General features: G+C 42.4%; 1 protein-coding gene across 2 annotated transcripts in view; it reads right to left on the reverse strand.

Moving 5' to 3' along the window:
* Window positions 1–314: 314 nt before the first annotated feature.
* slc12a2 (solute carrier family 12 member 2) overlaps window positions 315–24170 on the reverse strand; it is a 61696-nt gene continuing 37840 nt past the window's right edge. Inside the window, exons 17-27 of one of the 2 annotated variants that reach the window (XM_068706101.1) lie at window positions 22893–23033; window positions 21768–21874; window positions 20898–20977; window positions 19149–19292; window positions 17588–17635; window positions 15214–15336; window positions 13952–14063; window positions 10878–10964; window positions 9529–9664; window positions 8600–8667; window positions 315–5143 (exon numbers count right to left, since the gene is read on the reverse strand). In XM_068706101.1, the coding sequence (XP_068562202.1) occupies window positions 5008–5143; window positions 8600–8667; window positions 9529–9664; window positions 10878–10964; window positions 13952–14063; window positions 15214–15336; window positions 17588–17635; window positions 19149–19292; window positions 20898–20977; window positions 21768–21874; window positions 22893–23033 (1182 nt within the window). In that variant the 3' untranslated portion in view covers window positions 315–5007. The remainder of the gene's footprint in view (window positions 5144–8599; window positions 8668–9528; window positions 9665–10877; window positions 10965–13951; window positions 14064–15213; window positions 15337–17587; window positions 17636–19148; window positions 19293–20897; window positions 20978–21767; window positions 21875–22892; window positions 23034–24170) is intronic. The other variant, XM_068706102.1, reaches the window with a different exon arrangement.

Raw genomic sequence — 24170 nt, forward strand, 5'->3', positions numbered from 1 at the left:
ACCAGAGATGCTAAATAAATATGTAAACATATGTAAATGTCCTGTTTATTTTTCATCATTAAAATAAAATCTCACTTAAAAAAGCTTTTGTTTGCACTTTACATAAAACAAACTAACAACGTAGCAAATTATTCATTTTAAAATGGTCTTGATTGTAGTTTGTTTTGGTGCATATTGTAAAGTTAATCAAACAATGTTGAGCAATTGTTTTTAGGAGGCAAAAAAACAATGCTTTAAACATATTGTAACCACTCCTTTCCCCAGCCTTCCTGTTCAGTATACAGAGCACAAAAGGACACTACGAATGGAACAGATTTCATTTGATTGATTTATTGCAATAAAGATGTACAAAGTATTGGTAATCATAAATGTTAAAATGTTAGAAAAAGCATATCTGTGACTGTTAACAGTACAGTGTATCAAAACGTTACTGCTTCAACCGGCTGGGTCGATTCCCTCCACGCTCGTGTGAAAACAGCTTTGATCTGCTTTATGTTTTTAACGTAATGTCTTTTATTCAAAAGGCATTGAAAAGATAGAAATACACAGACTCAAAAAAGAGAAAAAAAAGACAATTTGCTAAAATCAAAAGGCAACGAAACGATAAAAGAAAAAAAATCAACATGCAAATTAACTTACAACCAAAACCAAAAATATAGCAAAAAGAAAACAGAATGTGGAGAAAATCCTGAACTAAAATAAATATCTTTCTCCATATTGAAATTCGACATAATTCTTCCACTCGCTGAATTTATGCCATTAGACTACGAAGTTTATTTACAGGTTAGTTTACGTCCGCAGTGTGTACAACACCATCCACCATCATGGCTCGACACACGGCAGATGGGGACTGGAGGGGGGTTGGCTTTGGCAGAAAAAATACATGTGATGATCAGGAGATATCAAATGATGACATGGTGGCTGACAATATGAGTACAGGTGACATTTGGTTTGTTCAGTAGAACAGTAGCATCGTCAGCTTTTAATGGGAGATAAATGAAGTCACACAAACATTATTATTTGGTTGTAAAACATGGACAGGAGGTCTTTTTGTTTCATTAAATGACATATCAAAGACAAAGATCCCCTCCAGGTCAGACTAATACATTTATATGTGTGTGTATATATATATATATATATATATAGGCATATACATATATAGATTCTTTAATGTACAAATATAGAGTAACCCGTGTTCTTGTTTGTAATATTGTTGCTATGTAACAGTAAGGGAGAGGGAGTGCTTCCTGCTGTGAAATGAATGGAGTTTAAAGACACACTCCTGGACTTTGTCATAGTGCACGACAGCGCCCCCAAAGGTCAGAACCTTGTTTTAGTCGTTGGCACGCAACAGATCAATGGACTTCACCATTTTGTACCAACAAGAAGTGATGCAACGTTGGCAAACAGCAATCGAACTGCGACTCTGGAATGCCGCTGCCAATTAAGAGTGGCGCTTCTGGGATTTAGTGCCGCGCTTTCCTAAAGTTTTTAAATGGACAAAATCTAAGCAGCAGAGGTAGGCGTCTTGACTTTCAGTCCCTAGATGGGGCCGAGTATACTTCGCGTTTACTTCGCGTTTACAGTTTCAATACGTTAACAGTAGATGCACGTACGGGTGCAACAAATACAATTTGATTCACTCCAATTGGGTCGGGCAGTATCCAGATCTGTTTGTCAACATATGTAATACCGGATGGATTGGACCGTTTGGGTCGACCACATTTAATTCTTCTCCTATTGGGTCCAAACCCAATCCAAAGACCTCTACCAACACCAACAGTGAGCTGTGAGGAGGTTTTGGGGGACACTATCGGACGCTAGACCTCAACCAGGGGTCGTCTTTGACTGGGCCTTCAATCAGAAGGTTTACAGTTCCCCACCACTACATGCTATTCACATACCTGGAAAGAACTCAAGGGTGTATTCAATACACTGGTGAGCATGACATTTAGTTAGTGTTGATATACTACCAACTATCACATGTGCACACATGGGTATGCACGTCAAAGTCCCGGCCTACACATTCTGCAGGTGAAGCACAGAGCGGTGATGGATGCAGCTGCATGAAGGCTAACGGTGTTCCGCACCGCGCCAACCGCAACCGATGCAGGAAATATACAGGATGAAAAACAGGAGACTACGAATGCTAACTCCAAGCGGTAGTGTTCATTATTATACAGTACATTCAGCTAACCTAAGCATTTTGTTCACACTCCTATTTTGAAATTGCATACAGTAAAGGACAGAGTACACGAAAGTAACGAGACAAATGCTAAAAACTGCCTGTTTTTGGGAGAAACGCAGAAAAATAAAAAGTACATTAGAAGTAAATAGAACCCTGTTTTATTCCATTAGTTTTGTGGCAGTTTGTAACTTAGAACCATGATCGAGCTTTTCTTTTGAATTGATTTACTCTCCTGTTAGCTGCTGTCATAAGTGTACAGTGGAAGTGGTCCAGTGTACGCTCATGACAACGAGCTGTGCAGTTATCTTCTTTAAAAAAAACATTTTCCTGTTTATACGGTGGACTCTTATGTTATCCAGAATCAAATGGAAGTATTCATTTTGCAGGGCTACACACTCATATAGAACATTTATGTGCACCACTGACCTTAAGGTGTGTTCAGACTGACAACAAATCATTACTTAACGTCAATTATATCGCTCAACTGTTTCATTTATTGATTTTCTAAAGACAACTTGTTTTTTTAGTTGTCTCTCTATTATCATGAATTGGAAATAAGTTTTTTTTACTCCGATGTGTCTTAGCCACAGACTGTATATAAGAAGTGGACGTAGTCGTATTGACGTCAATCATTGCTTTGTAGACTACGGATTTGAAGCCTTAAATTCGGCATATTGGCCGTCACCATCTTGGTTTTTTGCAACCAGTGAGCAGAAGTGACCATATTTGGACTGTGGGCTGTGGAGGAGTGACAGAGACGCCGTATAGGGCTCTGGTGCTCCTTTAAACTGATTTTATAAGCAATGATTAGACTTCTAAGATTTCTCTTTGCATTCATTCTGAACGCACCTTTGGAATAAATACAACTTTAGAGCTCCAAAAAGTAGCAGTTGTCGTTTTGTAACAGCAGAAACCAGTTCACATTTGGGACGACGATGTCAGAGCTGTGTTGTCATCTGAAAATAATCCACACCAACTGTTCAAATCAATAATCTCTATATGACCATAGTAGAACCGTTGACCCATTTAAAATAGTGAAATGGAACCGCGGTGCCCTTAAAAAGGCTACAAGCCGGTGCCTAACGTGCCCTTCACATCAACTGAGGCCAGCAGATCCGTTCACATGGACATGGACTTTTATTACAAGGAATTTCGCAACACAAGCTCATATGCATAGAGGTATATGTTCACTCAGCTATGACACAATCTAAAGTCACATTCTTCCTGCCAGCAAGTGTTCCAGTGTGAAGCTCGTGTGTCGGTCGCTCTCTCTGCCCATCAAAGGCTTCGTAGGAACGGGAGACCAGCAGACGGCAAACAAGCAACAAGTCTGCTGCGGCACCAACTCTGGCAAAGTGATGCCCGTTACTATCTGTTGATTGCCCACTTCGCCAGCAGCACACAGAAAGCGATGTAACAGACTAATGCAGGTGGACTACGGGAAGAAAATAAGGATGCGTATACAGTAAAGAAGAACAATTGTGCTGAAACACTTCTCATGACATGTAACCAGTGGGTCGCTATCTGCATTTACCCACAAACTGTCCAGCCAGTATGGCTTATAAGAGAAAAGGAACTCGTGACAATCGTTAGTTCTAGCGTTAAGGCAAGGTTTTAGCTAGCTTATTGGGTAGAGCAGTTTCTTTCTCAGGGGAAGAACCATACATGTGGATACAGAAACACGCAAGTTGTTAAAAAAAAAGAAAAAAAGACTTCATTCAGTCAGTCAGCAGAGTGTCTCCACCTGCCGGGGCTAGTGGGAAAACTACGTTCACATCTTTTCTGACAAACAAGACCTTAAATTTAAGACCCATAAAAACATTTTTAGGCACGGCACCTAAAAGACAAACTGCGTCATGTGTCGAATAGCTGAGGCCATCGTAAATATTCAACAGCTTTAAAAAGGAAGACTCAAAAGGTGAATACAAAATAATAAAAACCGCTATGTCCCAAAATAAACATATTGATTAGGGTAAAAAGTGAAAAGAGAAATGACAGAAAGTCTTCATGCAATCAAGTGGACACCCTTCATTAAATCCATGCAATCCACTCGCATAAATACAATGCTCCAACTAAGAAGGAATCACATTTAAAACTCAATAAAACTAACTAGTATCCACTAATATAATAGGTAATATTGTCAATCTGGATAGATTATAATTATGTCATCTGATTCAACTGGAAGGCACATCCATAAGGCTTTAGAGGGTGTTGCAAAGCATTCTGCATGGTTCTCTCCCAAAGTTTAACGATAACAACAGGGTGATTATTGCTGCATCACAAAAAAAGAAAGAAAAAGAAAAGGTCAAATTAACACGACGAGTATGACATCAAGATACTCCATATTATGAGAACGACAATGAGAACATTGTGCGTGACTGCTTTGGAGCCTGAGAGCAATCAACTTTGTCAAAAATGAAAAAATGTCATGAGGAAATAGAAGAAACTAGAGCTACAAGAGAAAAAACCCAGACATCTTGGAATAAATAGAAAGAAAGGAGCAGAGTGGGCAACCTTACAATCCCCCACCCCTCCACACTCCTATCACTTGAGGGGCTTTTACACATCTCAACCAATATCACTTCCTTCATTTTTATTCACATTACCAGCGTTGTTTCCATCAGTGGCTGTGTTTTCTACCGTCTCTGGAGTGTATGTGGTGCACCTTAGGTCTGGACTGGAGCAGGGATGTGTGTGTGTGTGTGTGTGTGTGTGTGTGTGTGTGTGTGTGTGTGTGTGTGTGTGTCTGTGTGCGTGTCTGCTCCCAGAGGCAGCAGAAGTGGATGTGAGACTTAAAAACCTTTGTTCTCTGTGTGTATTTAAGAGTAGAAGGTGAGGACACTCTGGTGGTTGCCGCGAACCAAGAGGATGGGAGGCAGGTCCTTGGACAACACCTCCAGCCAGGCCATGTACATAGCGCTGGACACTGCGCCCTTCCTGGCCAGTGGCAGACTCCTGCAAGACAAAGAGGGGAGGAGATTGTTAGCAGGGCTGCTTTTGTTTTAAATCATTGGTACTAGTACTAACTGTTGAGGTTAGACATTGACCTCCAACAGTCGAGGTTAGACATTGACCTCCAACAGTCGAGGTTAGACATTGACCGCCAACGGTTGATGTTAGACATTGACCTCCAACAGTCGAGGTTAGACATTGACCTCCAACGGTCGAGGTTAGACATTGACCTCCAACGGTCGAGGTTAGACATTGACCTCCAACGGTTGAGGTTAGACATTGACCTCCAATGGTTGTTAGGCATTGACCTCCAATGGTTGAGGTTAGACATTGACTTCCAATGGTTGAGGTTAGACATTGACCTCCAATGGTTGAGGTTAGACATTGACCTCAAACTGTTGAGGTTAGACATTGACCTCCAATGGTTGTTAGGCATTGACCTCCAATGGTTGAGGTTAGACATTGACCTCCAATGGTTGAGGTTAGACATTGACCTCCAATGGTTGTTAGGCATTGACTTCCAATGGTTGAGGTTAGACATTGACCTCCAATGGTTGAGGTTAGACATTGACCTCAAACGGTTGAGGTTAGACATTGACCTCCAATGGTTGTTAGGCATTGACCTCCAATGGTTGAGGTTAGACATTGACCTCCAACGGTTGGTTAGACATTGACCTCCAACGGTTGAGGTTAGGCATAGACACGTACCTCTTCTACATTACATTACAGTCATTTAGCAGACGCTTTTATCCAAAGCGACTTACAATTCAGTATCTATCTACACACCGTAGACGCAGCTACGTAGATGCAGCTTAATTTTGGGGTTAAGTGTCTTGCTCAAGGACACATTGACATGAGACTAGCAGAGCAGGAGCTGGGGATCGAACCGCCGACCCTCTGATTTGATTGAAAGGTGGCCCTGCTCTCCACTTAGCCACGGTCACCCATGTACATGTTCCTAAAAACTAGTTTGTTCTAAGCATGTCAAGATGTTTGAAATTTTGAATAAATGTTTTCAAGAGAAGGTTGTCCCAACAACAGTGGTTCCCAACCCTTTGGCTTAAGACCCCTTGAAATGAAGCAGTCTATTTAAGATCCCACATCACAAATTATGGCTTTAAAACTGCCAGCTAAGCCTTCTCTGCTGGGCTAAACAGAATCACAAAGTTATAGCTATTTTATAATTTTTCATAAATACACTACATGTATTGTAATATTTTTTCCCCATTAGCTTATTTTCTCATTGCACAGCTACTGTCTTCCAGCCTGCAGCGCTGCTTCCAGTGCAGCTTGTTTTAAGTAGAGCTCTTATCCAATCAGATTTCACCTCTATGTCTCTAGGTAAGAAGAGAAGCTTGATGCCCACTAGGAAGTAAATGAGGACGATATTTTTGATTGTCATAGTCTTCAACCAATTAGATCTTTAGTTTGACACGTTGGGCGTATTCTTTGACGTGTCAGCGCTGTCTAGGTAGCCTGCTAAGTACGTCAGAATTAACGTGTGGTGTGATTGGTCAGTGGGCTAGCGTGACAATTGTGAATCTGAAGCTAGCTAGCAGAATTTAGTAGTAGTAGTAACAGTTCAAGTTGAAAGATATGTAAGAAGTTATGACATTGACATGACACTTTTAGCGTTTTGCTTGATGTAGCTTGGTTTTTTTAACACTCAATGGCTGAAGGAGGAGAAACGGATTTGGGAGTTACTGGCAACGCCTTTCTGGAGAAGGACATTTCCAGAAAAGCTGGACATGTAAGAAAGGGTTGGCTAACCCCACAGCTAGCAGCCCTGACCCAGCTAGGAAAAGGATTTGTACGAACGGTATTCCTGGCCAACTGCGCCGGAGAAGCGTTGCACATTTTATGGCTAAGAATGCGTTTTATTTGCGACCGAGTGTCTTGGTGTTTGGAGCTACGCTAGATTTGCTAACCAAGGCAGCAACAAGACACCATAGCACGGTCGGACACTTACAAGCTACGCTGCTTTTGAAAACTTTTGCTGAGACCCGAGTGGATCTACAAATCAACAAACACGTCCGCAGGAGGACCTCTGGCTGGAACTGAACCGCACCGATGTTCTGTACAACGCGTCATTAAACTCTTCGTAAATAAAGAAAGGAGAATGGACTTTGTCTTTAAGTGAACAGCAGCTTTGGTAAGTGAACTGCTTTGTTTTTATCTGCAGTAGCGTTACTACTGTGTTCATTTGTCTATCGTGTCGTTTTTATGATATGGTTAATATTGGTCCTTCTGATGTGAATAATATTTGAATGGCTTGTGCTCCTTAGTGTGTGGTGGAATACGTGCTGTAGCGCTGCAGTGTTGCTGGATTGATTTGTTGCTTCTGCATTTTCCAAATGCACTAGTATTATTCAAACGTATTGATCGGTTCGTAAGCCTCATACCGAATGGTTTAATACGAATACGTGTATTATTACACCCCTAGAAACAAATAATAACTGTAGCTGTGGCGTCATAATGAGGTTATTAGGAGGAGGTTCAACTGTAGTAGGCCCAGGTATAAAGTGCATGGCCCGCCACTGGTGGTATCTGACTTTGTCAGTTCATCACGTCCTCATCATTAAAAAGTGTGTCCAATCAACGAGTCCCCTAGAATGCAACGATGTATAATTTTCTCCCCTTGGTCCAGCCCAGGTGAACCCACAGATGTCTCTGGTATCATTAGACAGGGTTGCCGCCGTGTTACCGGAGTGATGTTGCGGCAGTACAAGTGTTGGGTGCACTTGATAACCGCGGACAGAAGGGGGCAGCAGAGTTCTTAAATCCTGATGAACGGATTTGACCACAGTGAGGGTCATAATGGCAGAGTGGTTCAGGTGTGAATGCACACTTGTATATTTGAGCAGCTGTTTTTACTGTGCCCAGTACTCTACTGGGAGGTTTTGAAATGAGACAGGATTTCACTGCTCTGGAAAGCTATCATGGTCACAATCCTTTCATTTTGCCAGGTGAACTGTGGAAACCCCGAGGATGAGACAGGTTCTACCAGGTGGCAGGTGTGCTTTCAGCAGTAGTCGAGTCACATTCAGGTTTTTTTTTTGTAGAGGCCTTTTGTGCAAATGCAGTGGTGTCATTGAAATGATTGAGGGGACTGTAGTTTGCAAGGCAAAGCTGACCGGCCACACACACGGAGGGAAAGGGGGGTGAAGAGTGAGGCGAGACACATTGGTGGTTATTGTGGGGGTGGTGGTGGAGGCTTTCAGACATTTTATGGGGTCACACTCACTCTAATGACACAGTTAAGCAAAGAAAGAGAAAACACTTGCATATGTAAACCTGCATTCCTGAGGTGACTAATTATATTTTTTTAAAGAAGCGTCAGCAGAGCTTAACTACTGTTGAGGAGACTATTACTATAACTAAGGCCACCTGTGTTATTTACATAAACACACACACACACACACAGAAAGAGAGAGAGCGAGAGAGAGCGCAGCAGCTTACATGACGATGAGGTTGGCTGTGCTTGAGTGCTCCTTCAGCAGCTCGTTGAGTCTGATCTGACGATTAGTCTGAGGAGCAAAACAAACAGAGGTAAAGGTTGAAACATTCAGGTATCAGCTTACCAGATAGCCATCACGAGCAGCACCGATCAGAGCCACAGTGGCCCATCTCTACTCTGTCTGTAGAGCCGGCCACATCGGGCTCAGTGGATTAGTATGAATGATTTTGATGTATATAGCAACTTTCAGGCACAGGACAAATGCTTTACAATTCAGCAGATTAAAAACCACACACATACACGAAGACAATTTAAATCTTATATGATTACCAAAACAATCATAAGATTTAAAACAGCAATATTAAAACGATGCGTTTTGATTCGTTGTATAAAACTGCCCAGTGAGTCAGCAAGTCATACATTTGGCTGGAAGTAGAATCAGAGGTTTTCGTGGAGACTTTGGGAACAGTTTAAAGGGCAGCTGTGAAAGTCTTAGGGTTCCTGGAGGATCAGAAAACGATGGGGAGTCTGTGATATAACAGGGGGCGTGGCCATTTACTGCATTGAAAACCAAGTCTAAAAGATACAGGGAGCCAGTGTAGGTTGCATAAAACAGGAGTTCTATCTTCACTCATTTTAGTTTTTTGATAACAACCCCGGCAGCAGCACTCTGAATGGACTAGAGCTTTGTTAGGCCAGAAACTTTCTGGCTCAGCAGAGGCCTCATCATGTACTGCGCAAACGATTAAATGGTCAACGAATTAAAATGAGCTTTAAAGTCAAAGTCAAAACCTGAAACAAACCTGAGGTTTCTCACTCCACTGACTGCTTCTTTTGTGAGACGTAATCATTCGGAACTTTGTTCAGCATCGACAAAGTCTTTAGACTCCTGAAATGAAAAGAAACGGAGTGACGTAGGAAACGTGCTGACCTTGGCGCGGTAGAGCTCCAGCTCGTTGTCGGTGATCCTCCAGGGCTCGCTGTCCTTCAGCCTCTCGGCCGCCTCCTGCTCCATGTCGTCTTCCTTCAGCCGATACGGCTCGATCATCTCCTCGAAGGCCGACACGCTGCACAACGACAGCCTCGTGTTAGTTCATGCCAGGCGGCATTAAGCCTTAAAGAACACACTTAGATTGTGTTCACTCAATTCTTTTGTTTGTTTTGATGTGACAACAGAAGATGAGATAACGGCCAAATCAAACAGATTAAAAGCCTAACCCGGTACCTTGAGTCTTATTTCTGTGGATTTGTCCATCGTTTTTATCAATTATGACGGCGCTATCAATACAAAGACTGTCAGGTCCAAACCCCTTTATTTTAAAGTTAGACTGAAAAAGCTCAAATGTTACCAAATAATCCCTCATTGCAAATTAATTGTAATCAGCCGGAAAAGATGAAGCAAAACTGTTCTGGATCCACATGAACAATGTGGAGAATACCAGACAACCGTTTATTGGTCAGCAAATCCTTTCTGATGTCATCTAAATATGATCGTTTTCTGTTAAAAGCAGACAGATGTAACCTGAGCTCATTGGTCCGATCGTCTGATTCTACTGACGTCCGGAGACAAAAACTTGCTTTATTGGAATATTCAGGAATTTATTTGTTGAAGCCGTCTCCATATCCCATTTAGTTCAATAAAATTTTGCGGTTTGCACACTACTTCAAAATACTCCTAAATATGTGAATGGAAACACAGCTAATGACAAAGCAGCTTCCAAAAAACCCCCAAAAAACTGTGTGAACCAGGTTATAAAAATGACTTTTTTGGAATTGAATACCATCCGTCTCCTGTAGACACCCATTCAATCTTCAATAGCTACTTTGACCTCCCCTACTTAATGTAGATGTGCATACACCCAATTTTACAACGTGCTGGAAAATGATAACGGACATTTAAAGTACGTTTACATTTGTTTTCACTTCCAAATGAAACTGGGGAGGTTGTAAGAGTCAAGCAGGTTTTGTTCTAGCGGTCGGGGTCAACAGAGAGAAGCAGCCTTCACTAATGCCCCCTGCTCCGACAATAGTGCCAACTCAACACTTCTTCAATGCTTACCCGTTCCCTTGACACACGTAAATGTCTCATAATATAGTGTTCAGGTCCACAGCAGTACAAAAGAATCATGTCACACTGTCGTCTCTTACTGAAGTTCTGATTTCGTTCACTAATCACTTACAGTGGCTTCTACTCTGAAGCTTTTTAAAACTGGTTTTGCTTAAAAACTTAAACTTAAAAATACTTCTGAAGAGTGATTGTGAAAATGGTTGAAGACTTACTGCTCCTTCTTGGGCTTGGTGTTGATGTCTCCCAGCACGGTGATGTCTGAGAAGTCTATCCTGAACTTGCTCAGCAGAGTGGCCATCCTGCAAAAAAATAATAGAGCTTTGAGAAAAATACTGGAAACCAGCCGCAATACATTTTCAATCCACGGTGCTGTGGACAGAGATAACAGCACCGAGTCCTCCTGAAGGCCGGGGGAAGCTGCTTTAAATGACTCGGGGGTTTCCGGGAGGGTGGAGGCAGCTGGGACAGGCTTTACTGGGAGCACTGTGGCATTCTCTGTATGCCATTCATTTCCTTTAGCTCAGACTTCAAAGAAGCTGATAACACTTATTTTATAACCTCAAATGTGTGATTTTCAGCCAAATAAAATATATATAAAGTATTTAAAGTGAGTTCTGCTGAGGTAAATAATGTTTTTGGGATGAAGTGACCCTGAAGTGAATGAATTAAAGAAGGCAGGAAAGGTTAACACAATACAGGCTCCTGTACAATCACAAATCATGAGGGGGAAAATTATTAAAATAGATTTTTATCAAATACATACTGAAACTACTTTCCTATAGGTAAAATGTTGTAATGTGAGTCCATTCAATGGTTGAAATGGTCAATTTGTAGTTTTAGAGTAAACAAACACAAAGGGGATGTCAAAGTGCACGTAGAACTGTGCACTCGCACACAGAGATAAAAGGCTCGGCTGCTAGCACCAAGCTAATTTTATCCAACAACAGGAGGTAGGAGGCAGCTGTAGGGGACAATGAGAGACACAGACAGGGGTGGGGGTGGGGGTGAGGGGGGGTGAGACATGCCTACTGGAAAAATGACATCCTATTACATGTGAATAAGCTCATTTGCTTTCTTTCAGGGAGTCAGATGAGATTATGGATATTAAGCTTGTGTGTTAAGTTCAGAGCTGGAGTCAGCACATGGTTAGCTTATCTTAGCATAAAGACTGGAAGCAGCTGGCCTGGCCTGTGATTGGTCTCCCAACAGATGACATCTCTGTCAGCAGCATACAGCTCAACACAAGAGACAACCTATCATCACTGCCATCACTGACCAGACTGCAGTTAGAACATGATCAATGCATTAATGGCTCTGATTAGAACTGGCTGGACTGGATGGTACGGTCTGTTAGAGGTCGGTGTATATACAGGCCGAATGATATATTACCTTTAGTGATTCATGCTAGTCATCTCTAGCCTTTATTATTAGCTAGCACATACATAAGTCGTGACAGCGATAATTGGCTATCTCTCAAATTCAACACAGTGAGTTCCCGGCAACACTTCCGCTAAGTGTGAAATAGATCGGAGGAGCGGTTCTCGAGATATGTGAAGGACACGCCCACATGCAGACGGACAGTCGGACATGGAGGATACTGATCAACTCCTCCTCCGCTGACTGACTAACCATCATTTGTGGTTTTGATGGACCTATTTCTTGGCGAACAACAGGCAGATTTGTGCAGCTTCCTGAAGTCCTCAGAGTGAGGTTGTCTGGTGTGGAACCATTGTGCCTGCACAGAGCTGAATAACAGTGCTCACCATGTATATATCTGGTGACTCATGCTATAGCTGGAGAAATGCACAGAAATACCCAGCGGATGGATACACCGTTGTGGGTAAAAATAGTTCCGGCTAGTAACTCAGCCTAAAACCACAAAGTGTAACTTTGACATTTCCGTTCATTCATTAAACATACAAGATACTGCATGTTATCATAGAGCTCCAGCAGTGTCGGTACAGTTCTTCTTTAAACTTTGGAAAGAGGCAGGCTAGCCCTTTCATGCTAAGCTATGCTTATCATTTCATGAGATAAGATTGACATCAATATTCTTATTCACTGTAGGAAAGAAAGCTATTTTTAAAAAGGGTTTTACTGTAACATCAATTAACATAAAAACACTGAAATAAGTTTGTCAACTCTACATGTCTTCATATCAGTAAGGAGACTTGATGGGAAAAGCTTCTCCGCACAATAACAAGGAAATGACAGCTTGTGGTTGCACACTATCTTCCGATTAGGACTTAATCCAGAGGGAATACAACCACAAAGCAGACAGGATGTTCCCTTGATGTGTTGTTGGTCCAAACAGATGGCTCCACTACTTAGTTTGTCTATTTTGCATCCTCCTGTAAAAAAAGGACCGTACTGGTAGGGTTCACATTTTCTCACACAGTGAAGAACTAATGTAGAACCGTTAACGGCACGGCGTGAAAACAGGACACCGACAGTGCAGGACGGACAAGACCGCAGCACCGTAAAACACTGGTCACACCAGCCGCTGCTTGGCTTTGGATGCGTCTATTCGCTTTGTTACGTAGCGGTACTTGGAGACTACCAATAGACTCATTACAGCATTACATTCAGCTATAATGACATTGTAGCACATTGATGTGACATTTGAAGTGATTTTACTGTACATTTGCACCACATTTGAAACATGAGTGATCTTATTCATGCTGACATTCATTTGTCCGGTAAAAATGTGCATTCACAGGACACTATGTGAACAGACATCCACAGAACATACAGCTTCTGTAGTGCTGCAGACAAACCCAGTGTCAGTGTTGATCCATCTGAGGAGAGGAGTGTGGTGCTGAAAGGAAAGCACGTGCGTGTGTGCGTGTACACATGATGGGCAGAATAAAACGGCAGTAATCTATAATCATACGCACCAGGGCTATCATAGGGTATGCTAAAATGATATATTTTTAAAGTTTGGTAATAATAAATATTTGTGATAATTTAATATAATTATAACAATGACTATACTAATAATAATTTGTATAATTCATTATTATTATTACTGTTATTATTATCACTATAATTATGATTATCATTAACATCAACATTGTATGTCGTCGCAGTAGTATTTCTTTTAGTTTTTGCAGCGATCAAAAGGGTTTATGTAATAATCTCAAAAGACTCAATAAGAGTTCATTTTAACCAGCAGGAGTGGTTAACCACATGTTGCTGTTGGTATATGTGCTATAATACCATGTTATCTACTCATGTTAACCTTCAGCGGAGGACATAGCGGATGGGGAGGAGTCGCAGTACTTACGCTCGGCGGTCATGGTCGATCCTGTTGATCTTGCCTCCAATGAAGACGCGGATCTTGCAGTCCTTCCACCTCTTCTTGTTGGTCAGCAGGTAGGGGATCAGCAGGGTCAGACCTGGAGGGGACACATCAAACGGCTTCTCAGCACGGAGCTTCTGTCACATCAACACTAAACACCCGCTGGCTCTCACTGGGTGGATGTTCAAAAGGTAGAGAATATAGACGTCGTCATCCAGAGCGAGATCACCGGCCTCTGAAACGACAGCTCAGCCCGAGCGTCGGAGCAGCTGACGTGACGGCGATGAGCCAGATTTGAAGTGTCACACGCCACAGTGTCTTGAACACACGAGTCATGCCCCTGGTCTTGTTCACATCTTCACACCCCGCTGGGCTGACAGACGGCCAGCATCGTTGTGCCAGTAAAGAATGAGTCACGTCAACATATTGGCTCCTTCGGCTCCACTGATCAACGCCTCACTAATAGATTAGATCTTCCTAACAGCTGGGGATTGATTTGCTGTCTTCACTGCTTTCAGAGCTCCGTGCCGACCTGTTGACAGCGGCCATCCAAACAGCTTGACCGTGTTAGTGGCTTTTATGTGTGTGTATATATATATACATACATACATATATAACGATAGTTTGGAGAAGGAGCAGCCGATGTGTCAGAACTAAAAAGGTTTAGCACACATTTCCTAATCGCCAGATCATTTTTTTTTTAATAATAAACATGTAAAACATAAAAGTCCATTGTGCATTTATGGCTGAAGCCATAAAGCCTGGCAACCCCACCTCTCTCTCGGTCTCAAAGCACCATTTCTTGTGGTCTTCAACAGCAATATTGATTATTATAAAGTCTAATCACATGCACACAGATCCTTTTAGCCAAAATTGGCCTCATTGTATATATATATATATTTTATTTTCACCCCAAAACTATTTTTTGTATTTATTTCTATGGATACAGATGACATAATTATGAGTTGCCAAGTCATAATAACTGCTTGTACACCACATTTATGACTATGAACAAAGCTGTAAGACGCATTACCTGCCAACAGAATTATTTGAGTTTGCATGGTTGCAAACTCAAATAATTAGATCAGACTAGACTAGAACAAACAAGCTGTGCAGTCTCGCTAGTATAAACAAGAATAATGTTTGGCTTCCTTGGTCCTCGTGCAGAGGAAACGGATGCGTTGCCTCTATGTTTGATCTACTGGGTCTGGATGGATAACCTGATGGGACCAATCCCCCAGACTCACCTCCGTCGTCAAACAGCCACCAGACGTCAACGGTGCCCTTCCCTTGTTTCTTCTGGAACTGCTGGCTGGCCTCCAGCAGCCTCTGGTCGGACACATTCAGTGGGACAGTCGGGCTCTTCTTGTCTGCGCACACAAATGACACCAACACAGCAAAAGCTCATTTAGATGGCAGAAGTCAGCTATAGGGATTCTACTGACTTTGCTGGCCTGGTAGGAGTCCTGAGAGTGGAACAGCAAACATCTCAAAGGACAAACTGTGTGTAGTTCATGGACTGTTAGCTGTTCAGTGTCTGTAGGATTACGTTGCCTCGTGTTTGAGCAACAGTAAGACTATTGGCGATGATGGTAACCACTAATGACATCTCACACAATACTTATAAAACTAAAAGGCAAGTCATCAAACCTCAGCTCTACAGTTGCGATCGGTGTTTCCCCTGCAGGTTTGTATTTTTAGGAGTATGGATTTTACAGTTGTTATTTTCTATGGAGTTAAAAACATCCTCCAGCACCAGCAGTTCTACTTGTTTCGGCACATTTTTCAAAGCATCAAGGTAAGGAGGGGCAAGTCACAGACCCATAGCTCTGAGGAAATCTGTTCATCTTCAGCTTTATGAATCATTTCATAGAGGAGGTTTTTACATTGATTCCAGGCAGCCACAGGTACTGCAGTATGAAAAACACCTTTTTATTACTGAAAAGAGATGACCAGCTATAGACTTGTCTCTGCTTTTACCTTGGGTATATTGTTTTTTATGAACTGAATGAAATATATGAAAGGTCAGAGAGCAGTTGTCAATTATCCAGAGCTCAATACGTTGGATCGACTGGATTCTCAATGACAAACCGTTTACAGAGACAGTTGCGATCCATAAATAAATGTTTGTCTAATTGTTTCAGTACCAGTTCATATTCAGGGTGAGCCGAGATGAACGGACAACAACGGCTGCCTCCGAGTCAGAAAACAGAGTGAAAAAGGAATGCTTTGGAAAATGGTCGGCAACAATGAGACACAATGATAATGTCATTAACGGATGTCTTTATGTGAAGAGTCACTGACTCAGTTACTACGTAATATCCATCTAAAGTTTGCTAACTTTAACCAGCATTAGCCACCGTAGGCTACTTGTCAAACCAGAAAAAGTCATGCTGGAACAGTCTGATCTGGAAGCGTACTGAATTCAACGAGGGTGACTTTTATTGTTTATGAATGGAACTTTTCATTTGTAAGAGGAAGACAGATGCCGTGTCTTCATTCTGTAGTACAACATGTAGTACAACAACTGACCACTTCTTTTTTTAAATGGTACATTGCAACTGAACAGAGTGCTGCAGGAATGAGTCCTTCCAGTTCCCTCGTCTAGAAGTCAATGTGTTTTTGGTTAGAAGCCTGAAATAAAGCCTGAGGGGATTTCTGCGCAGCACTCTATTACTACCAACATTTGCCCACCAGAATATCTGCCGACCTCTAGCCATTGTTTTCGTCATGAATATTGTCACACAGATCAGGAACATTAGGAGGCGACGCTCTTTTTCAGAACGAGCTTTTACACCGTGAATAACACAGAGGCTCCTTAGTCCAAAAACAGACTTAATTACTGCTTCCTACCTTTGCAAAGGCAGCTCAGACCAGATCCACTTCCACCGCTCTTACCTTTCACAATAAAAGCCTTAGACATATATAAATCGCAGGCAAATATTTTGCATTTTTGTGTTGTTTATTGTCATGCCCCCCGGTGTGTAAAGGCCTTAAGGGTTGTTCTTTTAAAAAGGTACATAAAGTTTTCTATATTGGAAACTAGACTTGTGACGTGTAGGTTCATTCTTTGTAATGAACACAGGGGAAACACCATCAACAGGAAAGAGGGAGAGCAGCTCAAGGGTTAGCTGGACGGAGCTGGAGACATGAAAACAGGAGAGCAGTTTTCATCCTGGAAAAGAAAAACCAGAGACAAACCGTCTCCTCCAGAGCGACACGAAGCAGCAGCAGCAGCAGCAGGGGAGAGAGACCGAAGACAGGAGGAGGAAATTGAAATGTTGGCACACGTTCACAACATTAAATACTCAAGACTTGGATTGAGTTAAAGGCACTATCAAACAGCACAGCTTCAGAGACTGGGCTTGAGCTACAAGCTGGCGGCTGTTAACAGGAGAGCAGGAGAGAGAGAGGAAAAGACTAAAGGTTATTCCTCAAAGCCAGCGGGCCAGAGACACGAGACAAGAGACAGCGGGACGGTGTGTTAATACAAGAGCAATTCTAAATATACAGTGAGAAATGAGCTGATAGAAAGACGGATGGACGGGGATGAAGATTAAAAAAACAAAGCAGAGAAAGAAAGAAAGGTTTTAAGGCAACACAATAAAATGGATCTCCTGCCTTTTTTCAACAGGGGCTGAGTCGTAGCTTTGCCGTCCTCGTCCTCATCTGGGAAACGTGAGACAAAAGGAGAGAAAACAACAACGAAGAATTGAGGTGAAATGTTGATTTGATGTGTCATCAGCTTACAACCAAGGTTTCTCGCTCCGGACTCCATATGAAGTTGAGTACAACAGAAAGTTTACGGTTATAATGCTGCATGCTAACAGGCTACTGAGGTTCATGGAAAACAAGAAGGCCGGCAGGGACTTGAACAAAGAGTTCAACTTGTTCCCTCTTATCTCTGGACCCTCTAGATAAATCCAACTGGTTCATTTTGGTACGCACAGACATGTGAAGGGTATCAAATTCGCATGAATCAGTTCTAATTCTCAAAGACACTGGGGTTGGATCACAATGAAAGTCCCACACAGTGAGGAGAGGCAGACCGACGAGGGGGGGACTTAATGAGGGCCCAGGTACAGTCGGAGCTCAGGCTGGGACTAAGAGGATTACCCAAATCAAGGCATTCATCTTCCATTCGCCGCCTCTCTTACCTTCACCAGTCCGGCATGTTCTCAATGCGTGTGGCCCCTTCATTAATTACCACTACCAACATACACATACACATGCCTGTCCCTACATCACAAAGACAGTATTCAGACGTGATAAAAACAAACATGCAGAAGCAATTACAATTGGTATTTCTGTTCAGATGACACAGCGATGTTGTGGTATTTATGGGGCGAGTGCCGTGGAAAAGAATTTATCAAATAACCAGTAAACATGGAAGAAGCGGAGCTGAACAGAAACTTGGCTGTGTTATAAACACACGTCTCAGCTGTGACTTTGATGAGTAGAGTGATAGAAATGGACGGTGTTTTGTTAGGGCGGTTTGTTTTACAGATTTAATATCGTTACCTAAACTTTTGACCTGAAATGTACTGCGTGCAGTAGTACAGGGCTTTGTAGTTCACACATGAAAAAGCTTCAGAAACTATAAATATCAACACCAAATCATCGAATTGAATCCAGACCCGATGACGCCTGGTGCTCCAATCTGGGAACACTTTCTTTGTTTGCTTGCTCAGAGTTGTGCGTCTCTCTCTCTCTCTCTCTCTCTCTCTCTCTCTCTCTCTCTCTCTGTGTGTGTGTGTGTCTGTGTGTGTGTCTGTGTGTCTGTGTGTGTGTGTGGACTAACAAACTGGGCCCAGTGGGACGACTGGAGTCATGGGTCACTGAGGCGACTTCCTGTCAGGGCAGTGTGGTTGAGTGTGTGTGGGTGTGTATGTTTGTGTGTAGAGGCACAATAAAGGAAGCCATTGATGGATTAAGAGGGGTCTCTGAGAATGGTGTTAAACTGGTTTCCTGGATGATAAGCCTTCCTCTTAAAATTGGATTAGAGGTTTTTTGGGGTGATGTTTGTCGTTTTATTTTGAGACTTTCACATTCTGCCGTTCCTCTGTCATGACCTGAACTGGTGTTTGAGTAACAAACACACGGCATATGAGTGCTTTATTATATACATATTTATGTGTGTGTGTGTGTGTGTGTGTGTGTGTGTACACTGAGGCAGGCTGACCTTTCTGCATAGCCGGACTGTTCTGGAGGCTGGTGGCCTTGGACGACGGCTTGGATGAGTCTGCGTCAGAGTCTTTGCTGGTATCTATGGACACGATCACGTCTTTCATCCCCGAGGACTTCTCCTGAGAGGACAGCAACTCATCTGGGAGGAAATAAGACAAGGAGAGGCAAAATAAGATGGTGGGAAGTAGTGAGTGAGTGAGTGAGCGAGTGAGTGTGGGGGTAAGAAAAAACCAAACAAGCAAACAATTAGAAATCAGACACATGTATAGATGATTAATCAGCATCTTAAGTGATAAACAGCATCTCTTTTGAATTAAAGGGTAACTCCAGTGATTTAACATTTCACTTCCAGAAAGTCTCGAGGACTCAAACACCGCCGGATCCTACATTTCCCAAAATGCAACTCAATTAGGGATGTCCCAATCAAGTTTGGCCCTTATCTGATTCCTTTAATATTGGATATCGGCCCATGTCTGATCCGATACTTCTATCTACCTAAATGATGATTAATGTATCCGGCACAAAAACGAGTTGTTGGAACTACAGAAACATGCAACTGGACATTGGTGTTACTGAGGGGAGCTTAGCATTTAAAAACCGTCCCATGCTCACACAGACGTGGGACGGTTTAAGGTTTTAGGGACGATGCATGTGTTTGGGAAGCAGCGAGCACACGACTGGATAAATGACTCTTGGATTATACCGTTATAAAAGTTGTGTGAGAGTTTGTCATCAAGACTTTCTTTCTGTTTTGTTTTTTTTCGTTCAGTGTGGAGGCGTGAGAGAGAGTGAGTCATTGATGTACAAATGATCATTTAAAGAGTGAAGTATTCCTTTAACCAGACAACAACAAACCATTATCTTCTTGTTTCTATATCAAGATGAACACAGCAGAGTCATTCTGATGAAAGTCAGCTGCTAGCCAAGGCATATTGTGCTTGTATGTATTAATAGTATGTATATATTAATGATAATTATTTATGCACATGCTCCTGTATTATTAAAACTATGAATTGATACAAAGGTTTAAAGTATTAAAACTACAGCGTCTTACTGGGATCCTTTGATGTTTTTAGCGGTTCATTGTAGGCCAGTAGTCCGTTCTTAGAGTCCCTGTTATGCAGACTCGCTCACTAAAACACTTTGAGCGTCCCACAGACTGACACACACATCCAGTTACAGATCATTAGGTGACTGCTCTTACTGCTGCTGTACCGACACTTGTGGGTTGTACAACAGGATGTGTGATTCAGTGCATTAATTTATAAATGCTTATACATACTGTTCTCCCCCTGGGGGGGGAGGGAGGGAGAGAGAAGTGCAGACGTGATCTTCTTCTCCTTGCAATTCTCGCATTCAAAGAACTCAAAGTTATTTTCTCACAGGTGCAGAAGCGGTAATTTCATTTATCGCACCGACCAGTTTGTTATAAATGTGTTTCTAAGCCCACACTGATGAAATAAACAAGAGATACTGTTGCATAATGGGAAATGTAGGATCCAGCATTTTTGGAGCTTGACCCCTACCGGCCTCTGCTGTAACCCGTCACTCATGAAAAACACACTTCAGCTGTTTGGTGTCACACGTCCATAAAGGTTCAGAACTTCATGGACGTGTGAAGTGTGGTCTTCAGTTGTTCGTGTTATCATTATAAACTGTGTTGATTATCAATTTGATTCTGAAGACAACTGCCAAAATCACAAACCCTTCTCTGGACGCGTGTCTGGATGCATGTGTTAGATACCTTGTCCCTGGATGTGGGACACATCCAGTCCCTCTTTCAGCCGCAGAATGACAGCACCAAACTGGAAGTCAAAGGACTCGCTGAGAAGAGAAAAAGATTCATATCAGCGGCGGACAGAATGAAGCGGGACAACTAAACAGACACCAGCAAAGACATTTTAAAAAGGAGACAAATAAGCAGCGCTGAGAGGACCGCACACACCCAACAGCAGGTTCAAACACGTGAAGGTTGAACTGCTCGCTGGATGGAAAGTAAAGGGCGCATTGCTGAGCGTATTAGCTGTGATTTTAATATTGTCGGGCTGAACCATCTCTGACCTTCGGCTCTAATAACATAATCCCCACACTTTACAATCAGGAACTCATTCAGCTTAAGCCCTTCACTCAGTCTCACATGACTTGAAACAGGATTTTCACCAACACTGCTCTCCTGAGTGTGTCTGAAGAGTCTGTGCCCAGGAATCCCCGGACCCTCATGAGAGCCCAGGACCCTCACGGGGCCTGATGGCTTCAGGTTTTAACCAATTAGCTTGTGGTAATCTATTTTACTGAATCAAGTAACTAGATGAATGATGTCAGGAATTTTAATAGCAGCAGAATTTGAGACAACCCTTCAACCGCCTGAATCAAGACTAAGGAAATAGAACTAATACATACTATAACCTACCGTATGAGGACTATATGTATGTATGGGCCTGTTTGACCACATTACCTCCTTTTCTATTACATTGTTTTTTAAACATGATTCTGGTGCGACTGAATGGGCTGAATTCTCTCAGAGAATGTCCACCTGCTGAAGTATTCATGCACCATAATACATCTGTAAGAGTTACTCCAGCTTAGTGGGTCTCTTTGAAGGAGCTCCACTTACTGGATCATGCTGATGTAAGTCTCCACGTTCATCATGTCTCCGTCCCTCCAGTCGTTCTTGAAGCCCAGCACCAGGGTGTTCGGCTTCAGGCGACCCAGGCCCGCCGCCTTGAGAGGGGCAAGAATTGAAAACAAATTCACTCCAAGGCTGGACACATTCCTAGTGATCATAGTTCATTCTGGAGCAGGAAATGAAAAGTGAAGGCATTCTGTTGGACCGTTCAGCCGGTCCATGGTGCCAATTCTTACGCGAGTCGCTCTCAGGCTGGTTAGCGCTGCCAGTTTTTAACATTTGAGATGGAAACTCTGAGTATGACTCGACTCTGTGAGCACTATGAGCTCTACCGCCATTTTATAGGTCCATTGTTTCCATTCAAATTAAAATAAGAAAACGTTTCTGTAACCTGGTTTCACTTCTCACCAGAAGAACAGTGCACCAGGACACAACCAAATGTTTAAGAGCTATAAATCTAGTTAAATTTAAACATTTTAGGATTAAGAACAATTCTTCTTGTGTTTGATAAAAAAAACAAAAAAAAAACACAGAACCCTTTAAAAAAAGGAAACAATAAATATGTGAGCTGAAGATTTATATCGTCCATATGAGTGGGCTTTGAGCTGAGAGCCAAAAACAGCGGAGCATCAAGAGAAGCACATTGTTGGCGAGGGCCTTTTATTTTAAATTCTATTTTCTTTTATATGTTCATACGCAGCCTAATGAGACAACGTGTGTGGTACTGGGTTATAAAATGAACATTACATTGATTTGATTTGAGATTAACTGAGATCATTTGAGACAGTTTAAGGACATACACTGACTGACTCAATAAGGTTTACGGCCTCTCACACAATGAATAGAACTATCCTCGACCTGGAAAAACAACTTCAAACGCTTCTCGTTGGCAACATTTCTTTTAAACAATTGTGAAACGCATGCCATTAGAAGCATGTGCTTATGAACACCAACAAAGAAGAGGACGCTGAGCCAACACAGCTGGCTGTTAGTTGTTGGCACTCGCCACTCGAGGCTTGAAAGCGTAGACGGCTACGGGCAGAGCCCTTTACTCAGCGATGCCCTCCAGAGCAACAGAGGCTGGATCCATCTGACAGGGAGCCGTTTTCATACCTGGAGCAGGTACTGTGCACCCTGCCTCATGTCCTCGGCGAACACCGGAGAGTAGAAGGCCTTGGTCTCGTTCTTCATTAGCCAGCGCTGGTACCGGGCCTGGTCTGTGGCCAGTTCTTTGAAGTTTGGTCTTCTGTAGCCCTGTGGACACACACACAGACACACACACACACAGCAAATATAACCAACCCCAAAGCCCTACAGCTCCACATTAACAAGGTGAGCCGGCACATATAACAGTACATCAGATAACAGACGGGAGAATTCAACCTGTAGAACAAAGTGCCGCCCTGAATCTCCTTGTCGGGGACTTTGTTTATTTCCGAAGGAAAGCTGCTCTTCAGCCAGGAAAGTGGATGTAATGCCATTAGCTGACGAGGTTTACATCATTTAACTTGGAAGCAATAGAAGCAGGTGGGGTGGGGTGTGTGTGTGTGTGTGTGTGTGTGTGTGTGTGTGTGTGTGTGTGTGTGTGTGTGTGTGTGTGTGTGGGGGGGGGGGGGGTTCAGAGGCCACTTGTGGAGGACGGTGTGTTCTACGGAGCCAGGGAGCCGCTGGACTGCACAGAGCCTGCATTCATCCACTCAAAATGGCCCTTCCATTGTGAAGCAGCTATGCCTGGCAGGGGATTTGTTAAAAGGCTTTTTACACCGAGGACACGGGAGTGGAACAAACGCGTCACTCGCATCACCACTGATGTGCTCATTTATGTGAGAGCAAAGACAGGTAAGAAATCACACAACTGTGATGATGAGGATAGAATTCATAAACAATGAATTTACATAGAGCAAGAAAATATTGATCAGTAGATGAATGTCAGTATATCTCCCAATATGAATTTATATTTATGTATAGATGCTTCATAATAAGATATGTTCTCCATCACAGTTTACTCTTGCTACAACTGCTACTTAATATGAGTAATACTGGTGATTGATTGAATGACAATTGAGAGAGCCATAAACAGGATGAACTATGAGTTTGTGTACAAATTCAGGGTTTAAAGTGAACAAATTATTCATAAAATAAATATTTTAGAATAAACTATATACGGGAATAGATTCATTAAAGCTCCTCAATTAGTATGTGCATGCTCAATCAAGCTACTTCCCACATGGTAATAGTTAGCTAGCAAAAACGTACACTGTGCACTTTACTTTAGGCTATCTGCTGCTTAATTGAAATATCATACAACACAAATATTCACTTCAGCAATATAATGAAAACTTTCCTGAAAGCATGTAGTGCTTTGGCTCAGACAGAGCAGCAGTGTGGCTG

The sequence above is a fragment of the Cebidichthys violaceus genome, unplaced genomic scaffold (assembly GCF_023349555.1).
Source record: "Cebidichthys violaceus isolate CVI_PGR_0920_01 unplaced genomic scaffold, fCebVio1.0.p SCAF_12, whole genome shotgun sequence".
Classification (NCBI taxonomy): Eukaryota; Metazoa; Chordata; class Actinopteri; order Perciformes; family Stichaeidae; genus Cebidichthys; species Cebidichthys violaceus.